Below are 16204 nucleotides of genomic sequence, written 5' to 3'. Positions count from 1 at the left end.
GCTACCCCTTGAGGTCCGAGAAGGTGGCACTGCAGCTCTCACTGCAGCTAGAGGAGCTGCTGAGCAAGGCGGAGCCTGCGCCTGACTCTGGAGGAGGAGGGAAAACACCAAAGAACGGAGATTTGTTACAGTTTTGGCTTTTTCCTTTTTGAAAAAAAAAATGAAACCCTGCTGTTTTTCTTTTGGGAGTCCCTGGATGGCGCACATGGTTAAGCACTCAGCTGCTGACTGAAAGGGTGGAGGTTTGAGTCTACCCAGAGGTGCCTCAGAAGAAAGGCCTGGCAATCTACTTCTGAAAAATCTTCCATCGAAAACCCTATGATTCACACGGGGTTGTCATGAGTCGGAGTCGACTTGATTGCAATTTTTTTTTCCTCTTAAATTGGCTTTGGGCTGTGATGCCAGGGGGTCCAAGTGAGTGAACTGTGGGCGTGGACTCTTACCTGAGCTGCTCAAGCACTGAGCTGACCTGGATTTGCCGATGAGCGTCGACAAGCTGCTGGCCGGCACCCACCCCTCCTTACTGGTGGTCAGGTTCCTAACATACCTGGAAGGGGTGTGAGTGTCAAATGGCTCTAGCCCACGTATTCCACACATCTCAGGTATGAGTGGGCTGGGGTCCCCTCTTACCAGAGTCCCTCGTCACCCTCGTTCATCACTTCCACCACATCCCCGCTCTTTGCCGGAAGGGCCTCCAGGCCTCCTTTCTCCTGATCAACCACCACTGTGTATTTACCAGGAACCTAAATGGGAGAAAGACGGGGAGAGAGGGGCACGAGAAGGCACAACTTACTGACGTCTGCCCCCTCTGTACGCCAGCAGGCAAAATGAAAGGACACTTCTTCCTCCGTCCCCCACCCCACCCGCACGGAAGACCAGCAAACAGTGGCTGTCCACTAACAGGCAACATCACGCGAGTGTGGACTTCAGTTTGTTTGGTCGCAGGAGAAGGAAAGAAAATGAGCGCTTCTTTAGGGGGGCAGCCATTTGTGGAGTAACTGGTAGGATTATTAGCTTTACATTGGTAAGGCCTCTTACGCTTAGCAAGGTATTAGGTCTCTCATATTATGACCATGTTAAAAAAAAAAAAAAGGAGCCAGTTTACAAAAATTTCTTCAGCAATAAACCAAAATATGAGGTTTAAAAGCACTGGCTACCATCTGCTAACCCAACGGAAGGAGACAAATTCCCAGCACCACCATCCCCACCCTCGATAGCTGTACTGTTATCACAGCTCCTATGGGGGAGACAAACAAGGCCCTGTTTCTGCCCACAAACAGGAAAGCAACACCCATTTCATCATCTTCATGCCGGTTTCTGAGGAAATATGGGAACCCTCTGAGTGACATATGGGAACACCTACCACCTTATCTCTTTGAGCCCTACAGCAAATACCCATCCAAAGAGAAGGAGTTTGCAATGAACGCTTTAAACAATGAACAGAACTGGGTCAGGAAAAATGGTTTCTGACATGTGTCTCCCTGTCTTCCTCTCCCCCAAGATCTATTTTCCACACAGCAGAGTGGTCTTTTCCAAACGTCAGCTGGAGCATGTTACAACTGCTCAAAACCTTGCAGGCAGGCCCTCAACTCAAGCCCCTGGTCCTGCCCTCGGCCTACAAGTCCCACATGACCTGGCCTCTGGCTTCTTTTTGACCTAGTCTTCCGCCACCCTCCTCCACATCTGCTGCATCTACCCATTCTACTTGCGGTCCCAGACGAGCACCTCACTCAGAGCCTTTGCAGCTGCTGTTCTCTGCCTGGAGCCCCATTCCCCCAGATGTGTGTATATGAAACGACACCTCTCATTTCACCCAGGTGTCTGCTCAAGCGTCATCTGCTCAGAGAGGCAGCTTCTAACAACCCTGTATAAAGTACGACCCTTCTGTCACCATCTCCTTAGGCTGCTCTACTTTTCTTCATGGCATTTATCACAAGCTGCCCCGCTGGGCATGTCTACAGGTTTTCCTGCATCTCATCTGTCTCCCCTCAGAATCCCCGAGACTTTTTCTGTTTGCTGCTTCGGCTCTGGTGATAGCAGCAGAACAAGCGTGGGGTGTGCCGTGAATGCTTGCTTGTATAATCCTGACTCTAGTGAATTAGCACGGAAACAGCTCTTTCTTCCCGTTAATATTAAAAATATAACATTGTTTAGAATGCAAATCCACACTTAAGACAGTTCAATTTTCTTAAAAACGAGACAGAGGTGTATGTATAGCTTTAGAAAAGCTCAGTAAGAACATTCTATTTACCGAAGGAGGAAATAGAGGGTGTGGACTATCCCTTTACAAAAGGAGAGAGTCCGTCTGTGTCCTGGCTAACTGACAGAGCAACCACCCGTCTGTCAGTCTACGGTGGCTTGCGTGTTGCTGTGATGCTGGAAGCTATGCCTCTGATATTTCCAATGCCAGCAGGGTCACCCATGCTGGACAGGCTGGCAGAGCTTCCAGACTAAGACCAGGAAGAAAGGCCTGGTGACCTACTTCCAAAAATTAGCCAATGAAAACCCTATAGAGCACAACAGAATACAGTCCAGTATAGTGCTGGAAGCTGAGCCCTCTAGGGTGGAAAGCACTCAAACCACACAGTGCCACAACCATGGACTTGAGCATGTCAACAATCCCGACAAGGGCACGGGACCAGGCAACGTTTTGTTCTGTTGTACACGGCGTCGCCATGACTCAGAGCCAACTCGATGCCAACAACAACTAACAGGGAGACTGGGGGCGGGGCGCATGTAGAGCCACAGGGCTAGCAGCTCTGGGCAGCTGTAAATTAACCAAAGTGAGCATAAACATCTGGGAAGCGTAGGTGCTATGCAAGGCTGTGGTAAATTCACAGGACCCAGACTGAGGCAGGTCTCCCGAGCTCTTGCTCTCTGGGAGCAGCAGCACCCCCGCCGTGAGCTACCAAGGAAGGGACCGCCAGAGTTACCAGCTTCCTGGGCCCTGCTCCGCCATCTTCCTCTGCGTCAGACGAGTTAACCGGCTCCTCCGCACTCGACCAACCATCGTTGTCTTCGGAGGCCTCCAACGAATGGGACGTTTTGCTCCAACCTAAGAGACGAACAGGCCCAGTGATGACGCTCTTAGCAGAGGCAGCACCCGCTCCATCTGTGGCCTGTGCCGGGAGTGGCCTACCTAAGTCCCCATGAACCCCCCAAATGTGTAACTGCAGGGCCAAGCAGAGCCTGTCGTCCTTCCAGGACTCCATACAGAGCCGTGCGGACACTGCTTTAGACTTCCAAAATACTCGACACGTTCTGCTTCGACTGTGAAAATCTTAGGGAGCGTTTAGCAGCGTCTGCGAAAGCAACCAGTGGAAGGCAGTGCATCCCCAGCCCCTCCTGAGAGCTGGGCTCTTATCACGGCTCCTGCGGGGTCAAGAGGGCCCTGTCTCTTCCCACAGACCGGAAAGCAATGCCCACGCGACCAGCTTCAGCCAGGTTCTGAGTGAATATGGAAACCCTTTGAGCAACAACTAACTGGGAACATCCACCACCCTACTTATGTGTGAGGCCTGCAGTAAATACCGGTCCAAAGAGAAGGCATTTTCCGTGAACGCTTATCATTTGAACACTGATCAGAACTGGGTCAGGAAAAATAGTTCCTAATAAAAATAACTTGTTTATTGCAAGTGTACGATGCGCCAGCACTGGTCCAGGCACTCAACACAGAGTAACTCATTTAGCTTTACAGCCACCTTCAGGTGAGTAAATGGAGGCACACAGACGCTGAATCACGTCTCAGGTCACACAGGCAGGAAGGGGTGAAGCTGGTACTCAAACCCAGGCAGTCTGGCTCCAGACCACCCCTCCCAAGCACGTACTACCTCCACTAGGCTAGCAAAGCCTTCTTTTGGACATAAACAAAGCTTTCTCTTAGACATAAAAGCAAACAAACCAACAACAACCAAAAAAACTTCCCATCATTAGCATTCCTACTGTCACGTATCCCCAAACAGCAGCAGTTATATTTCCTATTTTTGGGGCAATTTCAAGTGAGTTGTGGGGAGATGGGGGATGATGACCTCATGAAACTGAACAAGCACAATAAACCTCGGTAATAAAGCAACAAGCCTAAGTTAAACTCCTATGGTGGAAGCCGCAGTCATTCCACGCGGTATTAAGTGACATCTTCATCAAGAAACAAGTACATCAGGGAAAGAAGCATATTACTGCTAATCAGAGTTGAGCTTTGGCACATCCAAGTCCAAATTACATCAGGAGCAGCTGGCAGCATGCTTTTCCCTGCGAAAAAGAGGGTGCTAGCTATATGAAGGAATGAGAACAAATGCGTAAACGCCCCCTCTCGTTAGTCGGGGAGCCTGTCGAGAGGTGAGCTGTCCAAGCATGCCAGTTCCTGACTGTCTGTCATCTTAAGGTGGGCAGTGGAAGGCATGCTTTAGGGAGGGGTTAGAAAGCCAGCTGTTGTCTTACACAGATGGAAAAGGGAGCTGGGAGCGGTGAGTCCCCGTCAGCCAGCAGAGCGATGAGACCCAGCAGGGGAAGCAGTTTAGAGGTGGACTTGGTGCCCAGGGGCTGGCAGCAGCACGCTAGCAACCCTGCACAGCAGGCTCAGACGTCCCCGCACACAGAGCAGACGCCAGCAGGCTGGGAGAGCCCAGCTTTACCTTCCTGGGGCAGGGCTGCCGGGGACAGGTGAGAGGTGCTGAGCCACTTGGCCCTGCTCAGTGTCACTACCAGGCTTGCATCTGTGCAAGAATTTGGGAATGTCAGTGTTTTAGCTACTAATCACCCCATGTTGCTGCTTTGAACGCATCTGAGGTTAAGTCTGGGCAGCTAAGTGTGAACTCTGGGGAAGAGTCACACTGGGGCTTCCAGGGCTGAGCCTCTCCCATCAGCAGGGACCAGAGGCTGGAGCACACCATCTAGAAGATGCTTCTCCTCGCCCCAGCCCACCATCCAGTTGTCATGAAGCATCTATATGGGGCTTCTGGGCACAACTGAACCCAAAATCTGTTTGGGGGCAATGTGGTAAGCTTCTGTGGCTAGAGAAGTCTTTCTGTGGAAACCTTCACTTTCAGGAAGAGTGTGGCTAGGAAAAACCTACGTTTTCTAGACCAAGTGCAGTGTCTGGCTGTGCTTGCGGCCTCAGGAACAGGATCATTGCATTGCAGTAGCGTAATAAGGAAAGTCAGAAGGCCAGTACTGAAATCCAACTCTGCCTGCGGTAACAACCACGGAACGAGCCCACAAAAATATCTGGAAGCTGAGCAACTATAAACAAGACTGTGTTCCTCTTCACCTATTCATGATGTGGGCGGATGTTTAACAAGAAGATGTTAGGCCAAGGAGACTTGTAAGCACAGTCATTTCTATTTTCTGTGAGTATTTCTCGATGCTGTCAATGGAGTAAAGCAACTGATGGAGAAAGCTTTGCAGGAGGTAAACGCTCAAGCGATGGCCACAGCGTCAGCTACGAGGACCTGGGCTTCACCATCGTCTGTTACCGAGAAGAATGATGACGATGGTGGCGACAATGATGATTGACAGCTCGATCCCAGGCGCTGTGCTAAGGGCTTTAAACACATCATCTCATTTCGTCTCCATTACGACCCTGCAAGGCTGTATTATTATCTTCACCTTACAGATGAAGAAACGGAAGCTTGGAGAGGTGAAATCACTTGGCTAAAAAGTGGCAGAACCAGGATATGACCCACAGTTAATCTGGCTCCAAGTCCACATTCTCTACATGACACCAGCTTCCTCCATGAAGGAGAAGGTAGCAAGGAAAATGCTTTAGGTGTCTCCAGGCCAGAAGTAGAAAACGTTTAATGAACAAAAATACACCCTTCCTAGGAGACAATATAGGACAGAATGATTTGTCCCCTGAGTACCTGGCGTCAGTAGCAGGGAGCTAGGTGCCTTACAATTTCTAGGGGATGGGAGAACTGTTGGCAAGTTTCTTGCCTCTGTGCTTTCGTGCTGGGTAGCGGGAAGAGGGCTGCTCATCTGGATCCTTGGGGCTTGGAGTGGTGTTTGAGTCAAGAATGGGCCAGGAGTGGCCTCTGGTACTGTAGGTGGTCTCGGGGCGAGGGGGCAGGGATTGTGGGGATCCTGGTTCAGTGGGTTATCCACATCTCTTTGCATCCCTTTCTAGTTGTTTGGAAAACTCAGGAAGACTCAAAAAGTGAAATTCTCTCTGTGAACTTGAGACCTTCAACCGAGCCCAGCAAAGCCTCTGGGTTTCCCAGGGAAGGTTTCACTTGTTCAATATGAGGTGGACGAGAAATAAGGCGGCCCAGGTTTCAGCACCAAGCCCGACACTGTCTAGCTCTATGAGTTAGGTTGTCTTCTCTGTGAAATGAGGAGTTGGCTTCTTAAAACCAACCAATAGTTTAGTTGAACTAATAAAGGATGTCTGCCTTAAGCATTGTGCTCTTTTAAGATCTGTCTATATGGGATCAAATTGACAACAGCAACTCGAAAGATTAGACAGGAAACTTAGGGGGCGGTGAGTTTATGTTAATGGGGGAGGAACAACTCAGAAAAGGAGGGTGAGAATGGTTGCACAACTCGAACAATGTAATCACTGTCACTGAACTGTACGTTCAGAAACTGTTGAACTGGTGTATGTTCTGCTGTGTACGTTCTCAACAACTAACAAGAAATTATTTTAAAAAACGAGGAACTGGATTTGACTGTGATCTATGTCTCCAAAATGGTGAAGCAGGAGATGGCGGGGGGTGCTGCTCTAGGGGCCTATGACCAAGGTGTCCCGCAGCCGAAAACAGCTGCTGAGCAGTGAACCCAAACCAAACCAACCGCTGACCAGGTGCCCATAGCAACAAGGTGTTACCTGTGGCCATAACTAGCGACCAGGGCGTAGTTAGTGGGAGCTAGGAGGGTCTGGCTTGAGGAGTTACACTGAGGAGCGTGGAGACCACCTTAAGATCTGTAGCTTTGAATACAACAAGAAGTGTGTTTCTGGCTAGCAAAGTTTTACATTTTAGACAATGGGTAACGGCAGAACAGCGTGTGTGTCTAAGTGGGTGGGTAAACGGACTGTCGATCCACGTTTAGAAGGTTGAATCACTCTACCTCTCAAACCAAAAGGAGTTGGGTCGCTCTTTACTTCATGCCGTTTAGCTTTTTTGTCAGGACTGGTAGGAGAAGCTGCAGAAGGAGGAAGAGGCAAAAATATAACAGAAGAGAGACAGAGTGAGGAAGAGCAAGAGGAAGACGAGGACACCAAGTGCCACGCCTCTGAGTTCATGCTGGAATGACACACAAACATCCAATGGGGTTGTTTCCACTGATTCCAAAAGTAGCGTTAATAGACAAAACTACGTTGGTCAAGGGGTCTCAGGTGAAGGAAGGGGCTCAGGGTGATTAAGCGGGGATGAGACTGACTGACGAGGTGACTCTAGCAACCAGTATTATCCTTTTATGGGGCCATCTCTAGGCACGTTTTCTTAGCTTTGTATTGGCAGAGTTGGTAATACCAGAGTGGGCAGTTTGGCTTCTTTCTTTCCTTCCTCTCTCTCTCCCAATTTCCTTCCTCCCTTCCTCCTTCCTTTCTCTCTCTCTTTTTCTTCTTAGTGAGAGGCTAAGTTAACAGGATTGTATAAATTGGAGGAAAAGAATGAATTCTCTGGACCAGTGCCTGGATCAGTCAAAAGAACCATGGACGACAATGCCTTTTCACATCAGGAGGAGGGCTTCTATACAGACATGCTGGAAACGTCACGTTTGCCGTGTAGCTACTTCAGCTTACTTCACTCACCTATGTTTCACTGCCAATGCACACTCAAAGGTAATGGAGCTTTACAGAGACCTCCCTCTAAAGGGATCCTTTACTAGCTCTGTTCACTAGCAAGTATGCCTACAAGCCTGTCTGAAACCAGCACTTGAGTACTGTGGCAGGAGACAGTCATTACAGCTGGAAGGTTAAAGCTGCAGGTAACAGGGAAAGGCAAGGGGGCAGAAGGGGCAGGAGAAACCAGATCAAAAACGCAAATGACAAGCTCCAGTTTTGGAGCAAGGCTTCATCGGAAAAGCTCAACTTTACTTTTCCAGAGAAGAGGTGCTTCTCTAAAGGATCACGTCGGCTATGTCAGTCCCTCAGTGGAAAAAATGCGCTGAAATGGGCTCCATGTGAGTGATGAAGTAGGCACGTGACTCCTCAAGACCATCCCATGAATGACCACCACACGAATGTACAACAGACACGGGACCACACTGTGGATGCTCCAGAAGGAGCGGGTGCCTTTTACCTTTCTGACCTTTGAGGCTAGCAAAGCCCTGCAGGGTAAAGCGCTTTCTGGAAAGCGCAGAACTTTCTGAGGTAGAGCTAGTGACTGTGTCATCTACAAAGGAACAGAAAGAGACAAAAAATGTAGGGCATTGACCTTCCCCAGCCAAGGGAGGGCCTGAGTCAGGCTGGCACGGTGGAAGAGGGCACACAGGCACGCTCTGGGGAAGTCGGAATTGAGGTCGTGGCTGGCGTGCAGACTTCCGGACTCAAGCGGCATTTCTGGGGTCGGGCTTGCCGGATGGGGAGCCTACACCAACCGTAAGAGGGCTTCTTCTGTAAGACTCAAATGTTTCATTTAAGGTGGGTTGGGAAAAGAAGAACACTTTACAAATGCTATTTTGGGTTAACAAGAAGCTGTGTATTTCTAACGGGGGGCTGTCCTCGACACACTTGTCTCTAGGTAACTAACACGTAGTAATGATACCTCAATGAACACGGAAGGTTCAGTTACAACAGACACCCACCTTTGCCCTTCTCTGGGGGCTTTGGCAATGACGCTGAGCTCCCATATCCTTCCAGGCTTAGAGGGTCAGTTTTTCTTTCTTCCAACTTTTTGACAGCTTTTGTATTTCCTCTGGAGGGACTAATGACATGAGACACAGCAAAAAAAGAAATCGCGTATTGCCGGGTTAGTGTTTCAAAACTCTCCCTGATTTCTTATTCGTCCCTCAAACAGCACCTCTCTCTCTCTCTGTGGTAATAGTCAAAACATTTTCCATTGTAACCATTTTTAAGCGTAGAATTTAGGGACGTTAACTACTTTCACCATGTTGTACAACTATTACCACCATCTATTTCCAAATGTTTCCATCACCCCAAACAGAAACTCAGTACCTTAAGTAAAAACTCCCATTTCCTACTCCCCCTGGCCCCTTGTAACCACGAATCATCTTTGTTTCTATGCCTTTGCCTATCCTTGATATTTCATATAAGTAGGATCATACAATATTTGTCATTTTGTGTCTGACTTATTTCACGCAGCATATTTCCAAGGTTCATCCAATGCGGTGGCATGAATCTGAGCTTTATTTCTTTTTTATACGTCTCTAAGTCAGTTTTTTTTTCCCCTAAATTTTATTTATTTTGTTGTTGTTAAGAATGTACACAGCAAAACATACACCAATCAACAGTTTCTACATGTTCAGTGTAGTGACATTGATTACATTCTTTGAGTTGTGCAACCATTCTCACCCTCCTTTTCTGAGTTGTTCCTCCCTCAACATAAACTCTCTGACCCCTAAGTTTCCTGTCTAATCTTTCAAGTTGCTGTCGTCAGTTTGATTCCATATAGATAGATCTTAAAAGAACATAACACTCAAGGCAGACATTTTTTACTAGTTGAGCTAAACTACTGTTTGGTTTTAAGAAAACTTTATGGGATATTTTCGGTTTAAGGTTTAAAAATTATCTCAGGGCAATAGTTTCAGGGGTTAGAACTTTACTTCTCTTTATGGCTGAGTGATATTCCATTGTGTGGCTCTATCACATTCTGTTTATCCATTCATCTGTTGATGCACACGGGCTATTTCCACCTTCTGGCTGCTGTGGCTAGTGCTGCGATCAACACTGGTGTACCCACAAAGCTACCTTTTTATTTTCTTAATTGCACTTTAAGTGAAAGTTTACAATTCAGGTTAGTCTCTCATACAAAAATTTACACATACATTGTTATGTGACCCTAATTGCTCTCCCTATACTGTGACGGCACACTCCTCCTTTCCACCCCTGATTTCCTGTGTCCACTCAACTAGCTCCTGACCCTCTCTGCCTTCTCATCTCACCTCTGGACAGGAGCTGCCCATTTACTCTCACGTATCTACTTGAGCTAAGAAGCACACTCTGCACAAGTATCATTTTCTGCCCCATAGTCCAATCTAATCTTTGTCTGAAGAGTTGGCCTTGGGAATGGTTTTAGTTCTGGGTTGGCAGAGAGTCCAGGGGCCATGCCTTCTGGGGATCCTCCAGTCTCAGTCAGACTATTAAGTCTGATCTTTTTACTAGAATTTGAGTTCTGCATCCCACTTTTCTCATGCTCCCTCAGGGACTGTTGTGTTCTCTGTCAGGGTGGTCATTGGTGGTAGCTGGGCATCATCTAGTTCTTCTGGTCTCAAGCTGATGAAGTCTGTGGCCCCTTCTGTCTCTTGGGCCAATACTCTCCTTGTGACCTTGGTGTTCTTCATTCTCCTTTACTCCAGGTGAGCTGGGACTAATTGATGCATCTTAGATGGATGCTCACTAGCTTTTAAGACCCCAGATGCCACTCACCAAAGTAAGATGCAGAATGTTTTCTTAATAAACTTTGTTATGCCAATTGACCTAGATGTCCCCTGAAAGCATGGTCCCCAGACCCCCACCCGTGCTTCTATGTCCCTCAAAGTGTTTGATTGTATTCAGGAAACTTCTTAGCTTTGGTTTAGTCCAGTTGTGCTGACTTCTCCTGTATTGTGTGCCGTCCTTCCCTTCACCTAAGATAATTCTTGTCTACTATCTAGTTAGTGAATAACCCTCTCCCTCCCCACCCTTGTAACCATCGAAGGATGTTTTCTTCTGTGTTTAAACCTTTTCTTGAGTTCTTATAATGGTGGTCTTATACAATATTTGTCCTTTTGTGACTGACTAAATTCACCGAACATAATGCCTTCCAGATTCCTCCATGTTTCACGGATTCATCGTTGTTCTTTATTGTTGCGTAGTATTCTATTGTGTGAATATACCATAATTTGTTTATCCATTTGTCCGTTGATGGGCACCTAGGTTGCTTCCATTTTTTGCTGTTGTGAACAGTGTGCCAGAAAGCTACTTTTAATCTTCCCAATACACTGACTTTTAAATTGTACGTTTACCTTGTGTTAGACGATGCAGGCAGAGGCAAACTCTGGGACTGCTCCAACGCTCTATGCTGACTGGCTTCTGCAAAGAGGGGAAATAAACAAACCATCTATCCAGGACTAAGAATTTGCATTTAACGTCTTAGTTTTAAATGCTAAGATGTCTTATCTAGTTAAAATATTTGTAGCTGCTTTTGACAAAAGTAAAAGTGCACCTGGAACAAAAGCTAAGAGAAAATAATTGCCAAAGACATCCTTACCTCTACAAGCCTGCAGCTGGCTGGTCAACACTTTTCGGATTTCATTTACCCATGCCGCTTTAATCTCAGGAGTTGGCGCCTATCCCCCAAAAAGAAATACCAGTAGGTAAAATCACAAATTCCTTTAAGGAATAAGCTTTGGTATTTTACTCTGACAACTTCTAAGGACAATTTTTGGCATTTAATAATCGATCACTGAATGTAAGCAAGAAGATGGGAAAAAATGGGTGCATACATCCCCTTGCTGTGTGGACTCCTGGGGCATGACTGGAAAGAGGCCAGTGCAGGGTCCAGTTCCTAGCACCAGGGGGCGTTCAAAAGCCAGTTAACGGACTGAATGATTGAACCAATACCTGTGTAACAATTGAACTGTGTCAGTATTTAAAACTGCACAGGTATAAAGGAAACCTTGAGAGTAAGTGCATTGTTTTTAGGTGACAAGGAAATCTCATAAGTGACTCTAAGCTGCCAGGCAGAGGCGCTTGGAGCAGGAACCACAAGGTTCTCAATATCGTATGTGAGCCTGTACACAGCACCCCGGGCTCAGGCCTGAGCGTCTGCGGTCAGGTAGGCAGTTGGGCTCTGAAGACACTGAGCCTGCAGAAAGCTAGAGAGCTAGAGGGCTAGCTTCCGGGCAGCAATCCTGGGTCACTTATTTAGATGCTCTGACTGGGCGTGGAAGGCAGTGCTAGAGCCAGGGCCACGTCCTCGTGTTAATTCCATAGGGTCCTGCAGCCTGGGGCCGTGCTGTTTTGGGGGCCTGGGCCCTGCCAAGCCCACCACCTCCTGGCAGGGTTGGCAAACAGCCCTCAGGCCGAACCATCACGTAACTTAGAATCCAGAAAAGCAACTAGAAGAGGCACATCCGCCCATTCAGCTTCGTCGCTGGCAGAGCGCTTGGGTTTTGCCGTGCAGCCCTCTAGAGGTCACAGTTCCTGAACATACGCTTAACTCCACCCCTTCCCACTCTCATCGACCAAGAAGAAGCACACGCGAGGGTCCGGGAATACCCTCTCCTACCAGGAGAATCCAGATCGATGCACTTTAAACATGGCACAGGGCTGGTTAGTCCTCTGCTGTGTTCAGGGTGAACACGACCCTGGGAGACCACGTGAATCGGGGTCCATTTTCTTTTGAATATGTGTAAAGCACCTCTACTTTCCATTTTCTCCTATGTTTTGTCCTGGGTACAGCTGTACAGCTCAGGTTAAAGGTGGCCCAGGCCAGCGCTCCTACAGGAACCGTGGCTGAGCCTGACCTATGGATGCTAAATCTTCATGGAAGGGTCTCCTTAGACTCTTCTCATCGGTAATCCTTAAGAGGTTCAATCCACACCTTAACCCCTTGGCTGAGAAACCAAAACGAGTGGCCTCTACCTGTACAATGTAAACCTCTTCTCTTGCATTGTACCAGATTTCAAATTTCTTATTGTCCCCTTTTACGTTCTCTGTTATGCCAACAGCAGTCATCTGGGAAAGACAAAATCGGGGAACAGATATTAATAAGCATGATGAGAGCGCCCACTTCATCTTTAAAAGATGTCAACGCGCAACTCAAACGACAGACGTATTTTTGGGGTGGGGGCTGAGAGTGGCAAAAACCTGCGGACTTCTAGATCCAAATATCAGAATTTTAAGAGTTCATGATCAAGGTTTTAACTATAACCTCAAAATGTGTCACAGTGCCACACATTTTTCCGCTTTCAGGGTTAGTAGACAAAATGCTTTGCTGTTGTTGAAAACAGGCCCTGTACTCACATTTAAGGACTGTTTGTAGCTGTAGGAAGGGGCCTTCTCATACCCCTCCCCGTTCTCCTCCCTCTTCTTGCAGAAGAGCACCGCCTTCTCGTGCAGGAAGAGGTGCCGCTGCATCGGCTTAAATCTGGCCAGGTCCTTCACCTTGGAGTGGCCCTTCTTGTGATCAGTCCAGACGCTGAAGGAGCCCTGCATCAGCAGCTTCCCCAGGTCATTTAGGTTCCCCTGGAATACAGGGACACAGAACAGCTGCACTGGAAACCCAGAATGGACTCACAGAGGGGCAGATAATAATGACAATGGAGATGCAGAAGGAGGAGGGGGAGGGCCGGGGGGGGGAGGAGGAGAGGAGACAAAGAAGAAAGGTAGCGGCAGTGGGAAAAGACACGGTCGGGGCGTAGAAGGGAGAAACAGAAACCTGAACCTTACTGCCACTTATTATAAATCACCGATCCACAAGCGGCATTGCAGAAAATAGACTGTCACACCCATTCTCCAAATGACACCTCATCATGAGGCAAAGACGAAGAGACGCGGTGGTTTTCAAACCGGTCTCAGTGCTAAAAAGATGCGGTGCAATCCTGACTGTATGAGGCCAACATCGTGAGGTCACCTTTAGACCAAGGGGTGAACGCTTTCTGATGTTCTCTGCACGTTAGCTATTCCCAGCGTGGTCTGCAGACTCCAGCATCAGCTTTCTCTGGGAGTCTGTACATCTCAGGCCCCACCCAGACCTACTGAATCAGACTCTGCATTTTAACAAGATGCCAGGTGATGTGTATGCACATTACGGCTTAAAGAGCACAGCCCTAAACCACAGTTCAGTGGTCCTCGGTCTGGCTGTTCGTTAGAGTGCCCCACCCAGCAAAGCTCCGCGGCATGCTCTGCGGTACTGAGGCCTCTGGGAGAAGGTCAGCGCTGCTCTTCCTAAAAATGCGGCGGTGACTATCCTCAGCTCTCCTCCAGGCCACTGCCCACTGGTCCCCACTGGGCTCCCACTGGTGGGGTCACTTACATCATAGCCAGTAATGGCGATCAGGTGCATGGAATCATTGACAGCCTTGAGGATCCCCAGGATGGAACTCAGTGCCTCCTGCAGGTCCTCAGCCCCTTCGCAGTTCTTGCTGTATTTCAGCATCTCCTGAGGGGCAGGGGGTGTGAGAATGAGGACATGTTTCCACATCCATCACTGAAAACCTGCCAGCTTGTCTGCACACTAAACCCCCACAACTCATTGTATAGCTGTTTGAACTCTTATGCGCTGATATAAAAATAGCCAACAGTCTTCTGAGAAATGCAGACCTTGGAGAGGTTCCAAAGACAGGTCCTTACCATATTTAGTGTGGCTTCCCAGGTAACCTGTCACCTGGGAGGAGCAGCACTGGCGCCCTGGCACCATACGCACACACCCACTCACCCCTCTCTCACATGGCAAGCTCTTGCCTGGGAGGCCTGGATGGTCTTTGGAGGGCCCAGGAGGCTATCCTGCCCGCCTTCTTGTAGCCCCCTCTCCAACACCAATAGCCAGCATGCTGCAAGTCAGGAGCTTGGACAATGAAGTCACACACACAGACGTGCTTGGCAAGCTCACAGCTCAGCGCGCTCCCTCTCCCGAGGGTGGACATTCACATGCGATTTTGACCATGGCCAAACAGGCAAAGCTGCAAGCTGTTTCCTGCCTGAAACGGCTTCAGGAGGGCCTCAGTAAATTACAGACTATCTCTCCCAGTGCTCACCATTTCCTCTCTTCTAAACCAATTGTTTTTACCTTTCAATTTTGACGCCCTGGAAAAAAACCTTATTGTTAAACGTGCATATCTGCACATCCATCATTCGCTCAGTCCGGGTTTACGGAGCTGCCTTTGCTGGTGCCAGCAGAGCTAAAGGGGGCACAGCCCTGCCCTCGAGCGACGCACTGCAGGGGAAAGACTGATGTGCAAGCACACAGTCACAGTACAGATGGTTGGGAATCCACTGGAACGTGTCCTCCATGAGGATGGGGGTTTCTGTCTGTTTCAGCTGACCTCTGTATCCCTGGTGCCTTTAACAATAGCTAGCCGATAAGAGGGTTCACTGGTGGTTCAGTGATAGAATTCTTGCCTTCCGTGTGGGAGACTTGGGTTCGACTCCTGGCCAAGGCACCTCAAGCGCAGGCACCAACCATCTATCAGTGGAGGCTTGCATGTTGCTATGATGCTATAAGGCCTCGTCCTCTGGGTTTAGATATTGACTAATGTGTGGCTGCCCTGTGGGGATACTCACCTTGAGCAGTAACTGATACTTGGTTATTCTTTGGACAGGCTTTAGCAAGTAAGAATCCAAGCTCAGCTTGTGGTCCAATTTCTTCTGGCATTCCTGTAACCAATGAAACAACCTGTGGCTTAGACCATTTTCACTGCTCTTTATTTAAAAAGCCAACTAGTAAATTAAACTCTACGCTAAAGAACAGTTCAGAAACATACCTGAAAAAAGGGACAGTCAGAGCATTGTCTCCAGAGGCTCTCTGACCGGGGCTTGTTCTGACAATACTTCTCGTAAATCTGAAACTCCTCCATCTGGGGCCAGAAGGGACAAATACCCATGTGTTACAGAATGTCTTAGCAGGTAAAGCGTCTCACATTTTACCATTATCGATGACTATTTTTACGGCCCAACAGAGAACTGTGATACCCACTTTGTGAGGTGGAAACTCCTTTGTGACACGGTCCTGTCGGTTTCTGAATAAAGGAATTCCCTGACCCCGACCATGCACTGAACTTTACAGTGAAGGGTTGTATCGTGGTGACGGGGTTCTGCCACATAAGATTATTTCAAAGATGTGCACATTAAGGCATACTGCTCAGCCACAGCTTTAGTTTTTTAAATTATTTAGGGGGAGGGGAGAAGGTATGAGTAGGTGGTGCTCAGGACATTTTTAGGGCCGTGGAACTGTTCTGTGTGTTACTGTAATGGTGGGTGCATGGCACTGTGCATCTGTCAGAACCCACGGGGGCTGCACAACACAAAGGGGGAGCCCGCGTGTGAACCACGGCCTTTAGGAGACCCTGGGTGGTGCGAACAGTAACACACTTGGCTGCTAACTGA

The 16204-nt window shown here is 48.3% G+C and overlaps 1 protein-coding gene across 8 annotated transcripts in view; it reads right to left on the bottom strand.

The window, feature by feature from the left end:
- Position 1: 1 nt before the first annotated feature.
- The window catches only part of MCF2L (MCF.2 cell line derived transforming sequence like), a 247809-nt gene continuing 231606 nt past the window's right edge, over positions 2-16204 (bottom strand). For 5 of the 8 annotated variants that reach the window (XM_023737416.1, XM_023737418.1, XM_023737417.1 and 2 more), the window contains 11 exons: positions 15583-15675; positions 15383-15475; positions 14136-14261; positions 13124-13345; positions 12743-12835; positions 11367-11445; positions 11122-11188; positions 8743-8861; positions 2934-3055; positions 631-743; positions 295-547 (listed from right to left, as the gene is read on the bottom strand). In XM_023737416.1, the coding sequence (XP_023593184.1) occupies positions 337-547; positions 631-743; positions 2934-3055; positions 8743-8861; positions 11122-11188; positions 11367-11445; positions 12743-12835; positions 13124-13345; positions 14136-14261; positions 15383-15475; positions 15583-15675 (1338 nt within the window). In that variant the 3' untranslated portion in view covers positions 295-336. Of the gene's footprint in view, positions 88-294; positions 548-630; positions 744-2933; positions 3056-7062; positions 7138-8237; positions 8331-8742; positions 8862-11121; positions 11189-11366; positions 11446-12742; positions 12836-13123; positions 13346-14135; positions 14262-15382; positions 15476-15582; positions 15676-16204 lie in introns of those variants that run through there. The other 3 variants (XM_023737422.1, XM_023737421.1, XM_004382949.2) reach the window with 3 other exon arrangements.

The sequence above is a fragment of the Trichechus manatus genome, unplaced genomic scaffold (assembly GCF_000243295.1).
Source record: "Trichechus manatus latirostris isolate Lorelei unplaced genomic scaffold, TriManLat1.0 scaffold00102, whole genome shotgun sequence".
In the NCBI taxonomy this organism is placed as follows: domain Eukaryota; kingdom Metazoa; phylum Chordata; class Mammalia; order Sirenia; family Trichechidae; genus Trichechus; species Trichechus manatus.
Note: the sequence above shows the minus strand (reverse complement) of the source record. Positions and strands in the feature narration are given on the sequence as shown.